We start from the raw sequence: 19,390 nt of genomic DNA on the forward strand, positions 1-19,390 counted from the left end.
TACTAGGGGGGGGTTGAGTGGGGCCAGAGGCAGACGGTGGCACCACGGGGTGTTTGGTGGCAGCACTCCATCCCCTCCCCCCATCATTCATGACAGGCAATTTGCTAGTAATTTATATATTACAGTTCTTACCTCATTGCAGAAAGGATGGGCATTGGGGGTGGGGAATCATCTCATGGATATCAGGAAGTAGACAAATACAAGGTCAACTTTACAAAAGGGAAAAGGAGGGACCTGGGGAACTGCAGACCAACCATTCTAACTTTAAAACACAGATAGATTCTGAAATACAGCATCAAGCAATTCATTTGTAAGCATCTAGCTGATAACGTGTTGATAACAAACACCTAACATCAATTTGTCAAGTACAAATCCTGCCTAATTAGTCTGATATCCTTCTGTGACAAGGCTTGTAGATAGGGTGGAGCAGTGGATGTGATATACCTCAGCTTTGAGACTTTTGACACTTTTTCTGATTATATCCGTATAAGTAAGATATAGAAATATGGTCTAGATGAAACTACTTTCAAGTTGACATATAAGATAAAAAACTATTTTTATTCCTGTTTTCATATTACTACTACAGGTAACAATGGGGACAATAATATGCATAAGCGGGCATCTACACACTCTAGTCCAAACTTTAGGGTGTTTATACATGTGCTCCGTGAGTGGGGCATGGGGCAGGGGTGCTTTAAGTAGAGCAGCTCTGAGAGACACTCTTACTAAAGTGCCCAGAGTGTCTCATGTATCAGCATCGCTGTGCTTAAAAATGGCAATGGGAGTGCTTTATCTAAAGCTCATTCAATGAACTTTAGATAAAGTGCCCTCGCTGCCATTTTTAAGCTTGGAGATGCCGATACATGAGACATTGGAGGCTACTGGAGTGTGGTAATTACCACGCTACAGCAGATTTCATTAATTGGCTCCAAAGAAGAACGGCTTGAAATCCTCTGGGTCAAGCTGTGGGGGGAGATGGAGCGGGGCGGGGGTGGAACGGGACAGCGAGAGAAACCTAACTGTAGGTGTATATGCACCTGCCTGGCCTCGTGTAGGCACTCCCTTGCCGCCTTGGAGCATGCACCCGGTGTCAGCCATGGGGTTTGTTCCTGTGGCCTTGATGCTGGGTCGCATTCACCCCAAGGGAGACCCCAATACTCTCCTGCCATGACTTGATCTTTCCCTTCAATGGTGGGGCTCCTTTTTGTGGCTCCTTGTGGGGGAGGCACTACCCCTAGCAGGTACACTTGGGGCTTCACATCCCCTACACCCCAGCCATGCCTTTTGAACAGCCAGATGATGGACTGCCGGCTCACCCTCAATGTTGTCGTCTACCCTTTCTTCCCCTGCTCAGCTCCCACCAGTCGTCCCTTGCATGGGATGGTTATGGAACATTAGGCCATCCCTAACAATATGGTGGGTCTTCCCTGCTACACTGTCCTGGCTCTTCTTGATCTGTGAAAGTCGCTCATGATCCATCTCCCTGTCTTGGGGCCCCGAGGTAACAAAACAAATTAAATCAAAGAAAATAAATGTGGAATGGGGCCTCAGCCCGTCCCACTCACAATTCCGGCATCTGTGGCTCCTATGTCCCTCAACGCCATCCTCCCTGGTCCAGCTACGCTGCTGGGCCAATGTGGTGTCCTTTAACTGGTCCTGGACCCCTCTGATGGGTCCTCACTTGATCTCTCTTTTGGCTGCCTGTGTATGGGTTGGGGAGCAGTCCTGCTGCCGGTCTCCAGCAGTGCTCACCCAGCCATTTCCCTGCTGCCGACTTTTATTTCAGCTGGGCAGCATTTTTCGATGATGTCATCCGCCCACGCTGCTCACAGCTGGCAGTAAAAGCAGCTGACAAACTATGCGGGTGTTCCATACTGGCATGGTTCCTCTGGCTCCTTTTTTCCTAAAAAAGGTACGCTTGCCCTGTCTTCAGGGCTTTTCTCTTTCTTGTTGGGACAGGTCACCCCTCCCTTGGGTCCTGCCGCAGGAGGGGTTTTCGGGCCCTCTGCCTGTGTCCCCCTGGGACAGTATACTACAGACTACCAAACCAGGGTGAGGAACTCAATCTAGAGTTCGCTCAACAACTGACAGGGGCTGTGTATGCATGGGACATGGTCATCATGGGCGACTTTAATTATCCAGACATCTCTTGGGAGGAACACTTGGCCAAGCTGTATCGGTCGTGTTCCTTCCTGATCTGCATCAAAGACTTTTTTCTGACTCAGGAGGTGCACAGGCCAATCAGAGGTAATGCTTTTCTAGACGTGGTCCTGGCCAAAGGAGACAACCTGGTGACTGACTTAAATATAGAGGGCAGCCTGGGTGAGAGCAACCATGAAACTATTATGTTTACTGCCCATTGCAAGGCAGATGAATTACATAGCAGGTTTGACGTTTTGGACTTAAAAATGCAAATTTCAGCAAGCTCAGGTAGGGAAGGTACTGCGGGACCAGGGACCAAAGGCGAAAGGAGTACATGAAAAGTGGTTGTTCCTTAAGGACACAATCCTTGAAGCATAAAGGAAGTCCATTCCCACGTGGAGGAAAGGTACTAGAAGGGCTGGCAAGCCCTCTTGGCTAAACAGAGAAATCACAGCCCTCTTAAGAAAGAAGAAAGAGACGTACAGACAATAGAAGCTTGGGACAGGCCCCCAGGAGGACTATACAACTATGGCCCGCACTTGTAGGGATCAGATTAGAAAAGCTAAGGCAGTGACTGAACTAAAATTAGCAACAGGAATCAAGGACAACGAGAAGTCCTTCTTTAGGTACGTAGGGAAGAGGCGGAAAATAAACGGGAGTGTGGGGCCGCTGCTCAACAACTCAGGACAGCTGGTTACCAGCACTCAGGAGAAAACTGAACTCCTGAATGACTACTTTGTTTTGCTCTTTCACTGGGCCAATGGGGAAAATCTCACTAGATAGGGTACAGAACGAGCAGGGTAGAAATGACCACCTTCCTACTATTGTCATTGAACTAGTGTGTGATCAATTAAAAAAATTAGACCTATATAGTCAGCAGGACCAGATGAATTTCATCCGCGAGTGCTGCAGGAGCTGGCCAAAGTCATCATAGAACCCCTGGCAAAGCTCTTCCAAAACTCTTGGCACTACAGAGAGGTCTCTGAGGACTGGAAGAAGGCCAATGTTGTGACCATCTTCAAGAAGGGGAGAAAAGAGGACCCAGGTAACTATAGGCCAATTAGCCTAACTTCTATCCCAGCAAAAATCCTGGAAAAATTAATTAAGGAGTCTATGTGCGATAGGCTTGCAGAAAGTACGATTCTGAACGACATCCATCATGGCTTCATCGTGGGCAGGTCGAGTCTTACCAACCTTATTTCCTTTTATGATCAGGTAACTCGCCACCTGGATAAGAGAGGGGAGGTTGACATTGTATATCTTGACTTCCAGAAAGCTTTTCATCTGGTATCCCATGATCTCACAAGGAAATTGGAGGATTGTGGGATTAACTGTAAGACAATAAGGTGGGTAGGAAGGTGGCTGCGGGGTAGGACCCAGAAAGTTCTAATGAACAGATCTGTGTCATCTTGGCGAGAAGTGACCAGTGGTGGCCCACAGGGGTCGGTGCTTGGTCCAGTGCTATTCCCATGCATCAGTGATTTAGATGTGGGGGTGACGAGCTCACTGGACAAGTCCAGAGGCCTTCTTTAAAAGGCATCCCTGCATAGTGCTCCCTGACCTCCTGTGTTTCAGGCCAGAGCAGTTTGCAGCATGCTGGCACAGCCCTCTATGACTTTGTCTCCAGAGCCTGTGCCCACCATGAGATGGCTGCTCCACCCTCAGGCCCTGGGAGCAACAGCCCACACCCTGGGCTTCTGCTTACCTGCTAGCTGTGCTTCGCTGCCATGGTGACTGCTGTCTGGCCCTGGTCAGTCTTGGCCCTGGCTGCCCGCCTGTGCTGCACAACTGTATGGCCAAACTCACATCTGAGGCCCTCTGCCCCTGCGCTGATGCTGCCCAGCCCCTGGGCTGCCACCTGGACCCTGACAGGGACACCAACAATGCATACGTGGACACCACCACCAGTCCTGTCCACGAGCTCCTGGGGCTCCAGCCCCACCACCTGTGGGCCTGCCCAGCCAGCCAGGACTGGTAACTGTACATCATGCAGCACACCTGGGACAATGAGCAGTGGCTGGAGTCATTTTGGATGACCTGGGCCACCTTCAAGAGGTCCTCAGCCAGCTCCACACATACCTGGAGCAGCAGGCCACTACCATGCAGCTGCCTCATGGAGATCCGGCTGGCCATTGCCTTATTCAAGCTGGCCACACCTGCCAGCCTGCACTACATCAGCCACCTCTTAGGTGTGAGCAAGGCAGCCATTGGGGAGGCCGTCTTGGAGGTCTGCGGCACCTTCCAGGATGTGCTGGGGCCCACCGTACTCCAGGTACATGACCCCTTGGAGGTGGTGGCGGGGTTCTATGCCCTGGGCTTCCCCCAGTGCATCAGGGCCCTGGATGGGCCCCACACCCCCATCACCTGTGGCGACTACCCCTACTACAGCCAGCAGGTAGCTGTTGTGCTGCAGGCCATCGTTGACCACCAAAGTGCCTTCACCAGCACGAGCACCAGCTGGACTGGCAGTGCTCACAATGTCTGTCTTCTGGAACTCTGCCCCAGCTAAGTCCCACTAGCCCCCACTTCCACCGCCTATGGTTCCTACAAGGCCTTGACCTTTATGTAGCAGTGGTGTGCCAACCAGTCATGCCCACGCTCCCGCATGCAGGCCACCAAGCCCTCATAGATGTAGGCACTGGAGCACCCGCCCCAGATGAACTAGCTCTAGACCTCAGCCTTTGCCCACAGTGCAACAAGGTCTGCAGTCTCATCTTGGGAACAGTTAGGCCCCTGGGAGGTGATGTGTGACATAGAGGATGATGTCAGAATGGCTGTCTCAACAGCCCTCTAGCTGCAGGCAAGAGTCTGGGTGCTGCTGGGCCTGGGTAGGTGGCTGCAGCACACAGCACTAGGGCACAGTGCGGGACGGGCAGGCAGGCAATGGGGCTGGTCTGGGGGCTAGCACTGGGGTTTGGGCAGGCTACTGCAGCTGGGTAGCGGTTGCTACTGCAGCTGGCTCAGGGCCACTGCTGCGAGACCCAGTGGCCACAGGCAGGCAGCAAGTGGCACAGGCCACAGGGTCAATGCAGAGTTTTAAAGGCCAGGCTGGGGCAGGAAAAGAGCTGCCTCAGCCCCAGGGCTGAAGAAGTTCCAAGTCCTGTGGCCCTGGGGCTAGCCCAAAGGTGGCCCCCTGTTGGTGGGGCTGACCGGGAGCAAATTTGCTCCTGGTCAGCATCTACACATACGCTACTGCACTGTAACTATGGCGCGGTTAATTTGCCACTTGCAGATGCAGGGAGCAAAATAACTGTGCAGTAGACTAAGTGACTGCGCAGTAACTCCCTGCATGTGTAGGCGGTGCTGCTTTACTGCTCAGTCTACTGCGTGGTAAAACATCTTATGAAGACGTGCCCAGTAACTGTCTGTTTGCATGCTCTAACCCCTGGTAAATGAAAGCTAAGCTGTGGTAGCTTAACTCACAATGAAAGACCTGTGAGTAAGAGTGCGCGCACAAGCAGTAACCATGGAGCAGCTGACACATAGTAAATTTATTCCCCTTTTATTTTATGATAGATAGTTTGTATGTCTATACCTTAAATACCCTTTCTGTCTCTAGCAGTGACCTTAGCACAGTGGCTCTAACTGTGGGCTTGATGCCTTTGTTCACTTACCGTAGTGAATACTTTGAAAGATGTTGCTGTTAATTACCATGTGTGAAATCTCCACAAGCAGCTTGTACATAAGAAAATTGCAGAGCCATGTTAAATAATCTACAAATATTACAGGTAGTTACAAGTAGAAAAAAAATCACTAAAATGAAGGTAGCTTCCTTCCTGGTGGTGAATAGGACATGAAAAATTCAACTCCCGTGTAAATGTGGCCTTGTACAGACATTCAGTTTCTCCTGAGAGATTCACTGCTCTCTCTGGAGCAATCACGAGTATACAGATGTTCAGGCTTTCTCAGCCAGGATAAAAATGACCACTCCAGGAGAAAAATAACCTGGGGACAACCAGTGTTAAATCACTCTCATTAGAGGTTTTTCTGTGAGAGTGAATGAAATTAGGAGATGTGTGAAGAGGTTAAAAGATAAATTATCTTTTTCTTATCTGAGGAAGAGTTTCAGATATGTGGTTGAACCACCGTTTAAGATAACCAGTTGAAAGCCTGACCTGTCTGACAACATCTTTTATAGTTTCTGGTTTCCTGTGAGAGCTGCATTCCCTAGTGCTTCTTATCCCCAGATTTAACTTGTTGCTGAGAAGTACAATATCAGGAAAATAGTATCTCCAGCTAAGAGAGAGGTAGAGCTAATGGAGCTGAGACAGGCATTCCTACAGAGATCATCTGGCACTGCCTTTGATAATAAACAGCATATTCTTCAGGAGTAATGCTTTCTGTACTGGCCACTAACATGCTAACTCTTCTCTGCAAGACTCTGTAATAGGGTGTTTTATCTCCTTAAGAAGGGGCAGACATCCCTGCTAAGGGTATTCAGGGGTGGGCCTTTTGATAATGTTGGGAGATTAAAATCACTAGAGGCAGAGGCTGAGGGAGAAGGCTGAAGGGCCAGTTTGAAAAGAGGAAGCAAGCAGTGACTGCAGCTGTCTACTACAAGGGGAGGCTAGGATGCTGTGCTTGGAGCCAGAGCCAGCACTAGTGCATCCTCCTTGAGTGTCTGGGACTGGGCAGAAGGGCTCGTGTTGTGTGTATATTCTTTGACTAATTTATTATCTAGGGACTATTTCGCTTAGGAGAACTGGCTGAGGACCTCATAAGATAGCACAACTGCTAGGAAACCTGCATGCAGACTCCCACTAGTAACACTTAGCCATTGTGACTGGGGCCTGCTGTAAGGTAGGTTGGTCTATAGTGTGTTTAGATTCTTAAGTGTTATTGCTATCTTTCTGGTTTTGTTTTCAGAGTACCTGGTGACATTGATGAAGTCAATGCATTGAAACTGCAAGTGGATCAATGGAGCATTCCCAGCAATTGTAGTGACCCCAGTATACCAGGTATGAGGACTCCATATCCATGTGTGTATGGGCCAGATCAGATTAAAATGTAGAGAAGGGTAGTGCGGATAGTATAAGAGAAATGCAGTTGTGTAGGAATGAATAAACAACACTGTTCTCAGGTTAGTTTAGCAGAGCTCTCCTTGTAAACAGCATTTTATACTGTATTCAGAGACCACCTGCAGTAATGCTTCTAAAAGCCAAATCCAATTTCTGGTTCCAGCCATCCCATCTTGGAGTTAATCAGTTTCAATAGGGTGAGAAGATAGGAGCACTGAGCTGTTGGAGATGAATCAGTTGGTGGTACACTTTCCTCTGAAGAACAGAACACCACCATTCAAATAAAACACAAAATTAAAATGTACGTGCGGTCAACAGTATTGTCTATTCCAAACATTCAAAAACCGTAAATCAGACCCGAAGAATCATGTGATTGACTTAAACACAATAAATGTCAGATTCTCTTCCTCTTTTTTCTGCCTTCTGAGCCTTATGGGTCTGACTCAGGTCACAATTTACAAGCTTTTTACTGCAAGCAGGAGGCCCCAAAACTTCTTTTTATTTGAAAGCTGAGATTGTCGTGCAGCCTTCTGACTCCAGAAGCTGAGGCTTCAGGAAGAACATCTAATATTGCAAGAGTTAAAGCAGGAGAGCTGACAACAGTGGGGCAGTAATGATCCCATTTTACTCTTTAAAAGTTCCCTGAACAAATTTTCCTTTTGAGGAAATCCACACTATCATAGCGTTTCTCATGCCTTTCCCTTTTTCCCTAGCCTCCCTGCTGAAGCTGTGGTATCGGGAGCTGGAGGAACCCCTGATACCACAGCAGTTCTACGAAGAGTGCATTGGCAGCTATGAGAACCCTGATGCTGCTGTGACAGTGGTACAGTTTTTGCCAGATCTCAACAAATTCGTCCTGTATTACCTCATACACTTCCTGCAGGTAAGCAGGCTTAGTGACCCTGCCCCATGTACAGGGATTGAAGCCCAGAAGTATGAAGAAAGCCCTTCTGGTTATAGCTGAGTCACTCAGATATTTGTGTACTAGAGCCTTTGGTCTGCATTCTGGGCTGACAGGCTCCTGACTTAGTCTTTTTTCCCCTTATTGGAGTTGCAGGCTGTGTTAATTTTCAGTTTGCCTTAAGAGTGAACAGGGCTGTAGATCCACCATGTTAAGTCCTCTGACCACTGCTGTGGTACCCATCCAAGAACAGACAGTCTGCCCTTTCTGAGCATGGAGATATTGGGGATACAATATCAGAAGGGTATAGTCTCTGCAGCTCCCCCCAGCTTTTACAGGGTCCAGGGGGTGAGGTGTAGGCCCAAGCCTTAATAGCCTCACACTTTTGCCATTGTTCTGGCTGACTGTCCTTCTTCTACCACAGATTTTTGCTCAGCCATATAATGTGGGCAAAACGAAGATGGATGTCAATAATTTGGCCATGGTGATGGCCCCCAACTGCCTGCGCTGTCAGTCTGACGACCCCCAGGTCATCTTTGAAAACACCCGTAAGGAGATGTCCTTCCTGCGCATGCTGATTGTGCACTTGGACACTAGTTTCATTGAAGGGATGGTGTGAGCGACCGGCTCTCCTGGGACTATGTTCCATGCCATCAGAGACAGCAGGGGGGTAAGGGAGCGCCACTTGGGAGATTCTACACATTATCCAAGCTTTTATTCATAGATTGTAGTCGGAAGGGACCCCGAAGGATCATCGTGTCTGACCCCCTGCCCCAGGCAGGAAAAGGACCGTGGTCAGATGACCCTAGCCAGGTGCCTATCTAGCCTCCTCTTGAAGACCTCCAAGTTAGGTGATAGTATCACCTCTCTTGGCAGCCTGTTCCAGATTCTTGCCACTCTTACTGTGAAAAATGTTTTCCTAATGTCTAACCTGAATCTACTCTCCACTAGTTTGTACCCATTATTCCTAGTTACTCCTAGGGTAAATAGCACATCTCCAACTCTCTGTTATCCTCCCCTGATAAACTTATAGGCTGCTACAAGGTCTCCCCTCAGACATCTCTTATGAAGGCTGAAGAGATCCAGATCTCTCAACCTCCCCTCATAGGGTTTTGTACAGAGGCCACTAATCATATGAGTGGCCCTCCTCTGGACCCTCTCCAGATTCTCCACATCCCTCTTCAAGTGCGACGCTCAGAACTGGACACAGTACTTCAGCTGAGGCCTGACTAGTTCCCTTCACTTAGATTTCCATTGTCATTGTTGCTGTTGTTGCAGTACTTGCTTCAGAGTAATCCTTCTGCCGGGGCGTCATGGGGCTGGCATCAGCATCAGCCAGGAGATGATTTTGTGGGGATAAGGACCAGAGAGTCTTGAGGCAAGGAAAAGCTCAGGGCTCTTCCAGTGGTGCATCACAAGCACTGAGAGCAAGCTTGGTGTCTGTGCCAGCCTTGCTCAGCTGCCCTTATATGGATTCACTGACTGACTAATGGGGTTTCCAGTCCTCACTGGAATAAGAGAAAAGCTGGTTTGGGGTGCGGGGATACCTCAGCCACTACAGGGATACCTGGCCTATGGCATAGGCATGCCCCATCCTGCCCAGCATATGGAAGCACTCCACCATTCTGATCATCTGGAACCTGGTTTACAGTTGACATGCAGTGAAATGATGCAGAGGGACTTCCCGATGAGAGAAGCCCTCTGTGGAGAGCACTGGACAGGGTGGGCAGTGGCATCCCATTATCATCCCCCTGCAGTGCTTGGAAGCCAGGGAATTATATGTTCTGGTAGTATGTGCTGCTGCAGTGGCCCAGGTGGGAATGAATTGGCCATGCTTCCTGTATTAGGGTGACTCTCCCTTTGCAGCTGGGCATTAGCCCCATGCAGTCAGCATCAGGGTTATAAGACCATGTGGAGGTTGCAGACAGGCAGCTGATTCAGAGTGTAGGACTGATGCATGCACTGATTCTGAGTAGCAACAGAACAGCTTGGGGGTCTTGATTGGCCACAAGATGGACATGAGCCACCAATGGGATGTCGTGGCCATCAAAGCAAATCAAACTCTGGAATGCATCCACCGCTGCATCTCAAACAAAACCAGAGCCATCATCCTCCCGCCTTACTCAGCCTTAGTGATGTTGCAGCTGGAGTACTGCATCCAGTATTGGGCCCCCCACCTCAGGAGTGGCATGGATAAGCTTGAGATTCGAAAGGAGAGCCACCCGTATGATCAAAGGCCAAGAGAGAAGCCTTACAAGGAGGGGCTGAGGGACATGGGACTCTTTAGCCTGGAGAAGAGAAGGCTCAGGGGTGACTTGGTGGCAGCCTATATAAGAGGGGTTGCATCAGGATCTGGGAGAACAGTTGTTCACCAGGCTCCCCCAAGGGATAACAAGGTCTAACGGCCACAAACTCCTGGAAGGCCAGTTTAGACTGGACGGAAGGGAAAACTTATTTACTGTCCAAATGCCCAGAGTCTCCCCAGAGGTGGTGCAAGCACCTACTCTGGACTTTTTCAAAAAGCATTTGGATGTTTATCTTGCTGGGATCATTTGTCCCCACCAGACTTCCTGCCCGTGGCGGGGGGCTGGACTCGATGATCCCGTGAAGTTCCTTCCATCCCTAATGTCTGTAAAATCTATGAAGTCTATGTCTGAAGACAAATGGTGTGTGACAGGCTGGGGGTTGGCTTTGTCGTGTCCATTCATTTCTCTTGCATCTTCTGCCATATAAACAGATGACACTTCTACATCATTCTATCTCTTTTCTGACCAAGTTCCAAAGGTGGCTAGGAGAAGAAGGCATATCTTGCACTGACACTCCTGACCTTGGATCAGAGAGCTACAGAAGTGGCTGAGTGCCAGCTTTGGATTGCACCAAGCATTACTTCTTTGGCCTGGTAGACCCCAGGCTTGGTCTTGAGAGGAGATGAGAGGAGTGGACACTTGATTGGTAACAAGAGATGACTAGGTCAGCATTTGCTCTTGTGCTTGGAGGTGTGGGAGGGAAGCACTCCATTGAGAAGAGGGCATTCTTCCATGCCAAGCCAGGCTCAGTAGTGCTATTTTTGCCTACTTGTGAAATGCTGAGGTGGGAGCCAATCCCAGATTTCTCCCCACTTAGTTTCTAGCACAGGTGAGAGCAGCTTGTTCTAAAATCCTGTTTAAAAATAATTTTTAAAAAGGCAAGCAGCATGTGGCTTTCATGTTTCAGAGCCCTTCTGAGAGGAGGTAGGCTGGAGGTCTCCTGAATGCAGTGGCTGAGGTTATGCACCCATTTACACCAATGGGTGTAAATGCTCCAGGCTTTCCTTGGGCCAGTGAGAATATGGTGAACTGCAGCAAAGGGGGTGTCTATAAAGCTGCTCAGTGGGAACATGGGGTTTCCACCAATGAATCAGGGTATCCTAGGGAGCAGGATTGCATTCAGATGGGTTCCTTGACCAAACTTTGGTCTGTGCTCTGTAGAACTAGGGGTTTCCTTCCTTGTAACATGTCTTGGGGCAGGTACTAGATAGTGCTGCTTATGTTGGAATTGATTGTCAGTCACTCAGAGAGCAGCAGGGGTCTGCTTCCTATCATCACCCCACTGTAGTACTCAAAACCAGTCACTTCCTTTGGCCTTCCCAAGGTGGGGTAGACTTTTTCTCTGGAAGTGAAGCAGGTTTGGAGCTTATGATGAGTACAGGGTTTCTGGCTGTGCAGCTGTTTGTTGATATTGGAATTCTTAAACAGCCCCAAGGTGTAACCTGCTGCCCCCAAATCTAATGGAAAGGCCTTTTAGTCTGTCTGTCCCAGGAGCCCCTTTGACTGGATTACACATGCTTACCCCTGGGTTGCAAACTGCAGCCAAATACAATGAGCAATTATTCAAATTCTTTCTTGCACTTAGGTGTAGCAGTTGGATAGATGGATCAATAGATGATCAATAGATATTTGCTGCTGTTACAGAGGAATGCTTTTTGCTAGGACTCTAAAATAGGCTAAGAAGTAACACTGGGTATTATTTTCTTTTTTGCCAACAAAATTCTCAATGTGAATCAGTAAAGCAGCCTCTCCTCTGTTGTTATAAGAATAAATAAAACCTCAGTGGTTAACCCTAAAAACTTTCTGCTTATTTTTTAAACTTGCTTACTTTGTCTGGAGCTGTCCATGCCAGTGAACATCAGTGGGGTAGTGAATAAACAATGATATATGCACTGAAGATATACAGAAACATATTTTTGCCCAAATGTATTTTAGGCAATTGTGGGATGCTTTGGATCCTTTTACCATCCTAGCTGCAGCAAGACAACTGGAAGCTATCTTTTGTTTTGGAGCTATACGCTCTGTTGAATCGTGTCAATAAATATGATGATGTTTTGTTTTCTGATTCTACCTACTAAATATTAGAGCAATTGCCAACAGCAACTCTATTTTAAGCTCATCCTTCCACAAATTTCACTATTTTTGAAAACCACCTTTAAAACTGAAATGATAGTTCAAGCACACCACTAAACTAACAGGCTAGAAAAAAAAAAGGCTTAAAACCCCTCAACCTTATGAGCTATTGGAGGATCTAGGAACTACATTTTATCAGTTGTATTTACATTGTTGCTCCTCTTCCAGTATCTCCAGGACCCTGTAGGTTGGCTTCCTGTTGGAAGAAAAATAATTGGGTGTATAGTCTGGATATATTTAAAACATTTTTTTTATTTACAAATACATACGTGGGTCCTGGAATAGAGATGTTCAAACAACACACACAGTGATTTCTTCCTCTAGGAATCTTGACCCCATACCTAGTTCCAAGTAGCATCTTTGTCTTAAGAATAGTTTCCAAACAGAGAGCGAAGTGGAAATAAATTTTTCTTCTGCGCCCACAGCTCCCTCTACTTGGAGCTTTGCGTCACAATATCACTACACAGCACATCTTCCCAAGACAGAACATGTGTTAGCATGCTAAGAAAAAGAACTTTGAAGCCTGCACATGTAATAACACTACCTTTTGACATGGCCAGAACATGTCCTGCCTCTAGGAGCTTCTAAGATTCCTCAAATCAAAAGGAAAGCATATAGACAATGGAAGCAGAGGCATGACAACACAGCTGGGTGCCCAGGGAAGCTGCGACACTTCTGGCTACCTCCTGTGTCACCAGCACAACTTCATGGCTACAGTAGCAGTGGGTTTTTTTTACTCCACACCAAGTCAGCACCTGGGGTGGCTGCCCTGGGCACCTCTCCCTAGTCATGCTGCTGAATGGAAGGATAGGCAGATTATCAAAAAAGCATACCAGGAAAGACAAAATCAGGGAGACAAAAGTAAAAAATGAGCTTCACCTGGTAAGGAAAGTTAAAGACAAGAAGAGGTTCTATAAGAATGTTGTCCATGAAAGAAAGACAGAGCTGTGGGTCCACTGTTAAATAGCCAGGCTGTGTTCTTAACAGATGATGCAAAGAAAGCTGAGCTGCTCAGCAGCTACTTTACCCCAGTCTTTGCACAAAAAAAGTTGCAACCAGACAGCTAATAAGAATTATTTGACAAGAAAGGAGACAAGCTGAGGGATGAGGTAACAAAAACAGTGGGAAAGCTCTGGGTCTAAGTGAATTGAAATCGGCAGGGCTTGATGAACTTCATGCCAGGATACCAAAGGAGCTGACAGAGAAGATCTTGGAGCCCATGTCAATAATATTTACAAAGTCATGGAAGGTAAGGTGAGGTACCAGAGGACTGAAAAGGGGCCAATGCACTGCCCCTCTGAAAAAAGGCCAAAAGGAGGACCCAGGACATTATAGATCAGTTACTTTGACTTCAATACCTGGGAAGTTACTGGAGCATAGCTCTATTCATCTCCCAGTGATCCGTGTGCATGTATGTGTGTGTGCGTGTGTGCATGTGCAAGCATCTGGAGGAGGAAAGGCAGACAGCCAGCATGCTGATGCTCCTGCTGGAAATAAAACCCAGAGGTCCCTGGTTAAAGGATCTTGCTCCTCCATTCAGGGTCATACCAACCACCACATTTGGGAACAGGAAAGAAATTTATCCCACAGTCAGATCAGAATGGACTGCAGAGATTTTGCCTTTCCCTGTAGCAGGGGGCATGACCTTTCCTCTTGAATCTCTGGAGCATATTTTAACAACCCTTGCAGAAGCAGGACACTGACAGTGTTCTCATTCCCCTGCTTTAGGTATGGCAGGTCAGGGTGTTCTTGGTGTTTGGAGCCAGTAGGGTTATTGTGTAGTTTTAGGAATAGTTTAGACAAGCACCTGTATGGGATGGTTTGGATAGGGATGGTCCTGCCTTGAACTGGAGTTGGATGAAATGAAATCTTGAGTTCCTTTCAAGTTCTTATAAAATTGGGATAATCATGCTGCCGATTTACCCCAGGGCCTGACTGTCTGACCAGTTATCCACATCCAAGACCAAAGAAGCAGCTGAAGCTCCCAAAATGTTGATGCCTGAACTGCTTCTCTTTATATGCCCTGGAATTGTCTCAGTTCCAGGACTGCTGTTTTTAGTGACCCAATAGATGAGTCTTTCTCATGGTTACACTCTGAGTTACAGGTTGTAGGCTGCTGATAACTGGCTTTTGCTGGCAACACTCCTACTTAACTGGCTCTCTCCCATTTCTTGCCTGGTTCCCTTTACAACAGACTATAGCAGATCTTGCTGTTAGATGCATATAAAATGAAGTAGGATGCTGGGAGTCCAAGAAAACCATATGGGGCTGAGCCCAACATCAAAGTTCTCTGTGTAAGATGGAAGGTCTCAGATCTGTTAAGTAGCTGTGCTGAAGCTAGGGCTTCACTACATGTGGCTGTTCTCACTGGACAAATGACTAGCTAGGTTCCTGCAAACAGACTCTCTGTTGTGGGCACAAGCCCTTCTCAAGATAGCAAGGGGACCCTTAGCCCAGGGGTAGGCAAAATACTGCCCACGAGCTGGATCTGGCCTGCAAAGGGGCTTTATCTGACCTGTGGTGGGTCCCTCGGTTCTGCCTAGCCCAGGCGCTGTCTGACCATGGTATGTCCTGCTGCCCCCTGGGCACACAGTGGCGCTGGGGCAGCTCTGCGGATGGACTACCTTTCTAGGCAGATCAGGCAGTGGCAGCTTCTTCCATCTGCCACCACCACTGACCCCAGCTCTGAGGTACTGGTGGGGACCCAAGCCACAACCCCAAACCAGCACACTCCGCACCTGCTCCAGACTCACTTGCTCATGTTAAACAGCGACTCTCCCCCTCACTGCTGCCTGGCACTCCCTGTTACAGTTGCCCAGAGCCCACACCCAGGCTGCCCTGTGGCTCCATTGCCATCACTGCTGCCTTGGGGCTGCCCAGAAGGGCAGCGTTGACAGCGCAGAGCATACTCAGGGCACCCTTGTATGGGCTCTGGGCAGCTGTAGTAGGGAGTGCTGGGCAGTGGCGAGAGGGAGGGGCTGCTTTTCCCATGCACTGAGCAACAATTTCTGCCCACCTGGCATTGCTGCTGCCGCTGTTTAGCATGAGCAGGCAAGTCCAGAGCAGGCACGGGGCGCACTGGGTTGGGGCTGTGGCACAAGTTCCCGTTGATCCACTCTTGCCAGGGTGAGTCTGGAGTGGACGTGGGGTGGGCTGGGACTGCACACTGCTGGCGAGAGCTCTGGGCTGTTGTGGGGCGGGGGTGCAGGCTGACCGGCTCAGGGGAACACGTGGGGGGTCCCATACACACCTCACCATACCCACAACCCCTCCCCGCCGCAAACCCAACAACCACACCCTCCCCCACACACAATCACACACACCACAAAACACTGCACCCACCCACACCCTCCCCCACATCCCCCACACACACACGTGCCTCTAGGGGGATCCCTGTGCACTGCTACGCACACACACCCCAAGCACATCCCACCCCCCCACACACACACACACACGTATCCCCACAAACCTCCCATACCCACCTACGCACATCCACACATGCCCCAACCCCCCACATGCACACATGCACAAACCCACACCCCTCCATACCCCCTGCAATATATAAGAGTTAATTGTTAGCTATTATGCAATCACCTCTATATACATAACACAAACACACAAATCAGGACAAAAATTTTTTTTAAATAAAATTAAAATGTGTTATTGTGGATGTTTGATTTTTAGTATATAATTTTTTTTTTCCAGTTCCAGGATGGCAAACCCCCTTCCCAAATAGAGTACTTCCAGGGGTGAGGGGAGGGACTTCTGGTGGCAAAGGTCAGGTCAGGGGTTAGGGGGTGGGACTTCCGGTCCCAAGATCGCGACCAGGGGGTGGAGCACTTGTCAAGGGGCAGGACTACCCTTGCAGCCTTCAACAGCCCATCAAAACTTGATAAGCATCTCTTTAGCTAAAATAATTGCCCACCCCTGCTCAAGACAGCAAGGGAACTCTTTGGCTCTGGCACATACAGTAGCATGGCCCCTTCCTGGTAGCAACTTATTTTGGTTCCTGTTTGCCTCCTGCCTGCACAAATTGCTCCTTCACCCAGTTTGCCTCCCTTTGTTCTCTTGTGACAGGTTAGGTGCCTGAGGGCTGTTCTGATGCCTCATATAGGCCCCCTCATCCCTGCTAGGCTCTCTCTCTGCACTTTCTCTCAAGGTCTCACCTTGCCTTCTTGCCTGCCATATCTTGTTGGAAACTTCATGAAAGGGAGGCCTGCTTCAGAGACTTGCAAGCCTAAGATGTTCTTTTATCCAGTGGTCAACTCTCTTGACCTTGCTTGCCTACAGGGTTTATTGCAGGGCTCTGTCTGCCCCTACGCCACACCTCATGCCTCACAGGTGCACTGTCACTCTCCCGTTGGAGCTTCAGCCTTCTTGGCCTCCACCCCTTTTCTCTAGCTGGGCCTTCTAGCCCAAGTCCACTATATTGAACCTGGCTTCTAGGCACCAGCTGTAGTCTTGTCCTCTCAGGCACTGGGCCCCTGGCCCCAGTCTACCAGGTCCCCTAGCCCTTCAGACTCCCTAGTTCCCCACTCTGCCCCTCCTTGGGCTCTCAGACCCCCCTGGTCCCACATTCTGTCCTACTCTGGGCTCTCTGGCCTCACACTCTGTCCTGCTGTGCCTTGAGCCTGCCCTTGGCTGGGTTCAAGGTGATCACATACTCCTAAGGCACTAATGGGGCCTCCAACAACCACCCCTCACAGTCCCAGCCCAGACTACCAGTTTATATCACAACACAATGCAAAAAGCCCTCTGGCTACAACAGAAAACTATTCTCCATACTGGATCTCAACATAAACGTTCACTCTCAGTCTGAACCCCCAGGCTGTCTCCCATACTGGGCCTCATTTCCCTGTAGACTACAGGCATCTAGCTTGCTGGTCTCAGGGCCTCTCCCCTCAGCCAGGCAGTCCCTTTTAGCCTCCCTGCCCCAGAGCTCCTTCCCCTGCAGCTTGCAGGGCTAGACTGACTGCCTTCTTTCTGGCTCTGGCTTAGATTTCACTCAAGCCCTGCCCCTTTCTGATCATGTGCCTCCCCTGTCAGCTGACTTGTCTGGGCCAGGAGCTGCCACACCAGCTCTGGGTGCATAGTCCCACCCAGAAGGATACCTCAGGGATGGCACCATCCACTGTGATAAGCTCCAGCTCCTCCCTGGAGAGAGCCACTGCTTGGGGAGCCATGCGCTGTGCCCTTGCACCCCAAGGCACCAGTCAGAGCTGCACATCATCACTGCCTGTGGGGACAGGTCTGGGCCACTAGGGATGCCTGCCATGCCCATCTGGTAAGCCCTGCACAGGGAAGGGGGCTGGGGGAAAGGGCAGCAACATGGCCACCTGGGCATGCACCAGCTCTCCTGCTCCCCCCTGGGCTGCACACCTGGAGCCAGAAGCCTCCGTCCCTGCCCCTGTTCCTTGCCAGGAGCAAGCCCTGACCCAGCTTGGGAAGGGAACGGGGAAGGCAGGTTGCCTGTGGCAAGGACTAAGCGGGCTGCCTGCCCCTGTGGAGGGAGCAGGGATGGCGGGCTCAGCCAGTGGCAGAGGCTACCCGGCTGACAGCATGGTCCCTGAGCACCTCTGTGTGCACAACCCCCATCTGAGGCTGGGCAGTACAAAGCCCCCTGGTATAGTGCATGTTATCTCTGAAATGTTGCAAACTCTCACAAACTGCTTCTTTCTCCTAACTCTTCAGGTCCAGAAGCTGCATGTGGGGGAGAGGCACTAGCTGGACACTCAGGGTTACTGCCACACTCAGCTGGGGCTCTCTATATGCACTGCCTCTGACAGTGGCGGATGCAAAACCAGACCCTGCTGCTGGACCGTTGGTCACTGTGGTGGAGGAGAAGCATGCGGACTTGCAGTTCTAGCACGCTGAGGACATCTCGCGCAAGCAGGACAGGGACTGGGAGGACCAGGCATTCCAGGAGAGGCTCCTGGCCCTCAAGGAGAGGCACATTGCCCTCCTCAAAAGGATGTTGGAGGCCTAGGAGTGGCAGGCCGTCATGGTGGCCAGAGCAGTGGAGGCCACAGAGGAGGACTGATGGGTGCTGGACACCATCCTGGGCCTGGTGGTCACCTTTGTGCCACCCACTGCCCAGCCTCTGTCCTTGGTCCCCAGGATCCACCCCGTAGACACCTCCACACCACTGTCCCCCACCCCAGAAGGGCACACAGAGCACAATGTATGTAGTGTTTGCACAAGGAAGAGGGTGATTTATTGGGGGTGGGGTTGGTGGTGGAGTCTGTGTTTGGGGAGGGAGGGTGCAATGGGGTCTGTGTATGTGGAGGGAAATAAAAACTTTTGCTGAAAACTGTATGCGGTGAGCATGGTACTGGGGGTGCATGCTGGGCCTGGGGTCTGTGGCTGGCCACCCAAGGGGCCTACAATGTGGGGTGCAGGAGGAGGTGGTCTGTCAGGGCCTCTCACACATGACATGGTGTGCTGGCCCCCACTGCTGGGTGTGCAGCTCACCCGGGGCCCTGGTGGGGCAGGGGCCATTGCTGTTGCTGCCACCACAGCTTGTGCTCCCACTTCCAGGCATCCTCTTCCTGCCATGCCTCCTGTGTCCACGCTTCATGGAACAGCTCCCCCCAGGCCTCACAGATGTTATGCAGCACACAGCCTGCAATGATAACCTGGGGGATGTTGGCCTTGGAGACCTTGAGGTGGGTGGTAGGGGTGCCCCAGTATCCCTTCAGGCAGCTGAAGGTGCAATCCACTAGTGTGTGGGTCTAGCCCAGGCATGTTGAAATGTGCCTGGTGGGGGTTGAGCTGGCCAGTGTAGGGCCACATGAGCCAGGACAGAAGCGGGTAGGTAGGGTCTCCAGTGAGGAGGGGTGGGACAGTCACCTTGCCTAGCTGGAGGTCCAGAACACCTGGCATGAAGTGCC

The 19,390-nt window shown here is 50.0% G+C and overlaps 1 protein-coding gene across 6 annotated transcripts in view; it reads left to right on the plus strand.

Moving 5' to 3' along the window:
• Window positions 1-18,805, plus strand: part of LOC102385793 (rho GTPase-activating protein 39-like) — a 167,434-nt gene extending 148,629 nt beyond the window's left edge. For 5 of the 6 annotated variants that reach the window (XR_003096089.1, XR_003096088.1, XR_003096086.1 and 2 more), the window contains 4 exons: window positions 7,009-7,100; window positions 7,874-8,043; window positions 8,486-8,731; window positions 18,192-18,805. Coding sequence is in view for 1 of the 6 variants with exons in the window: in XM_025214663.1 (XP_025070448.1) it covers window positions 7,009-7,100; window positions 7,874-8,043; window positions 8,486-8,609; window positions 18,192-18,283 (478 nt within the window). In the remaining 5 variants the exon portion in view is untranslated. The remainder of the gene's footprint in view (window positions 1-7,008; window positions 7,101-7,873; window positions 8,044-8,485; window positions 8,732-18,191) is intronic. The other variant, XM_025214663.1, reaches the window with a different exon arrangement.
• Window positions 18,806-19,390: the final 585 nt, after the last annotated feature.

Source organism: Alligator sinensis, unplaced genomic scaffold (genome assembly GCF_000455745.1).
Source record: "Alligator sinensis unplaced genomic scaffold, ASM45574v1 scaffold249_1, whole genome shotgun sequence".
Classification (NCBI taxonomy): domain Eukaryota; kingdom Metazoa; phylum Chordata; order Crocodylia; family Alligatoridae; genus Alligator; species Alligator sinensis.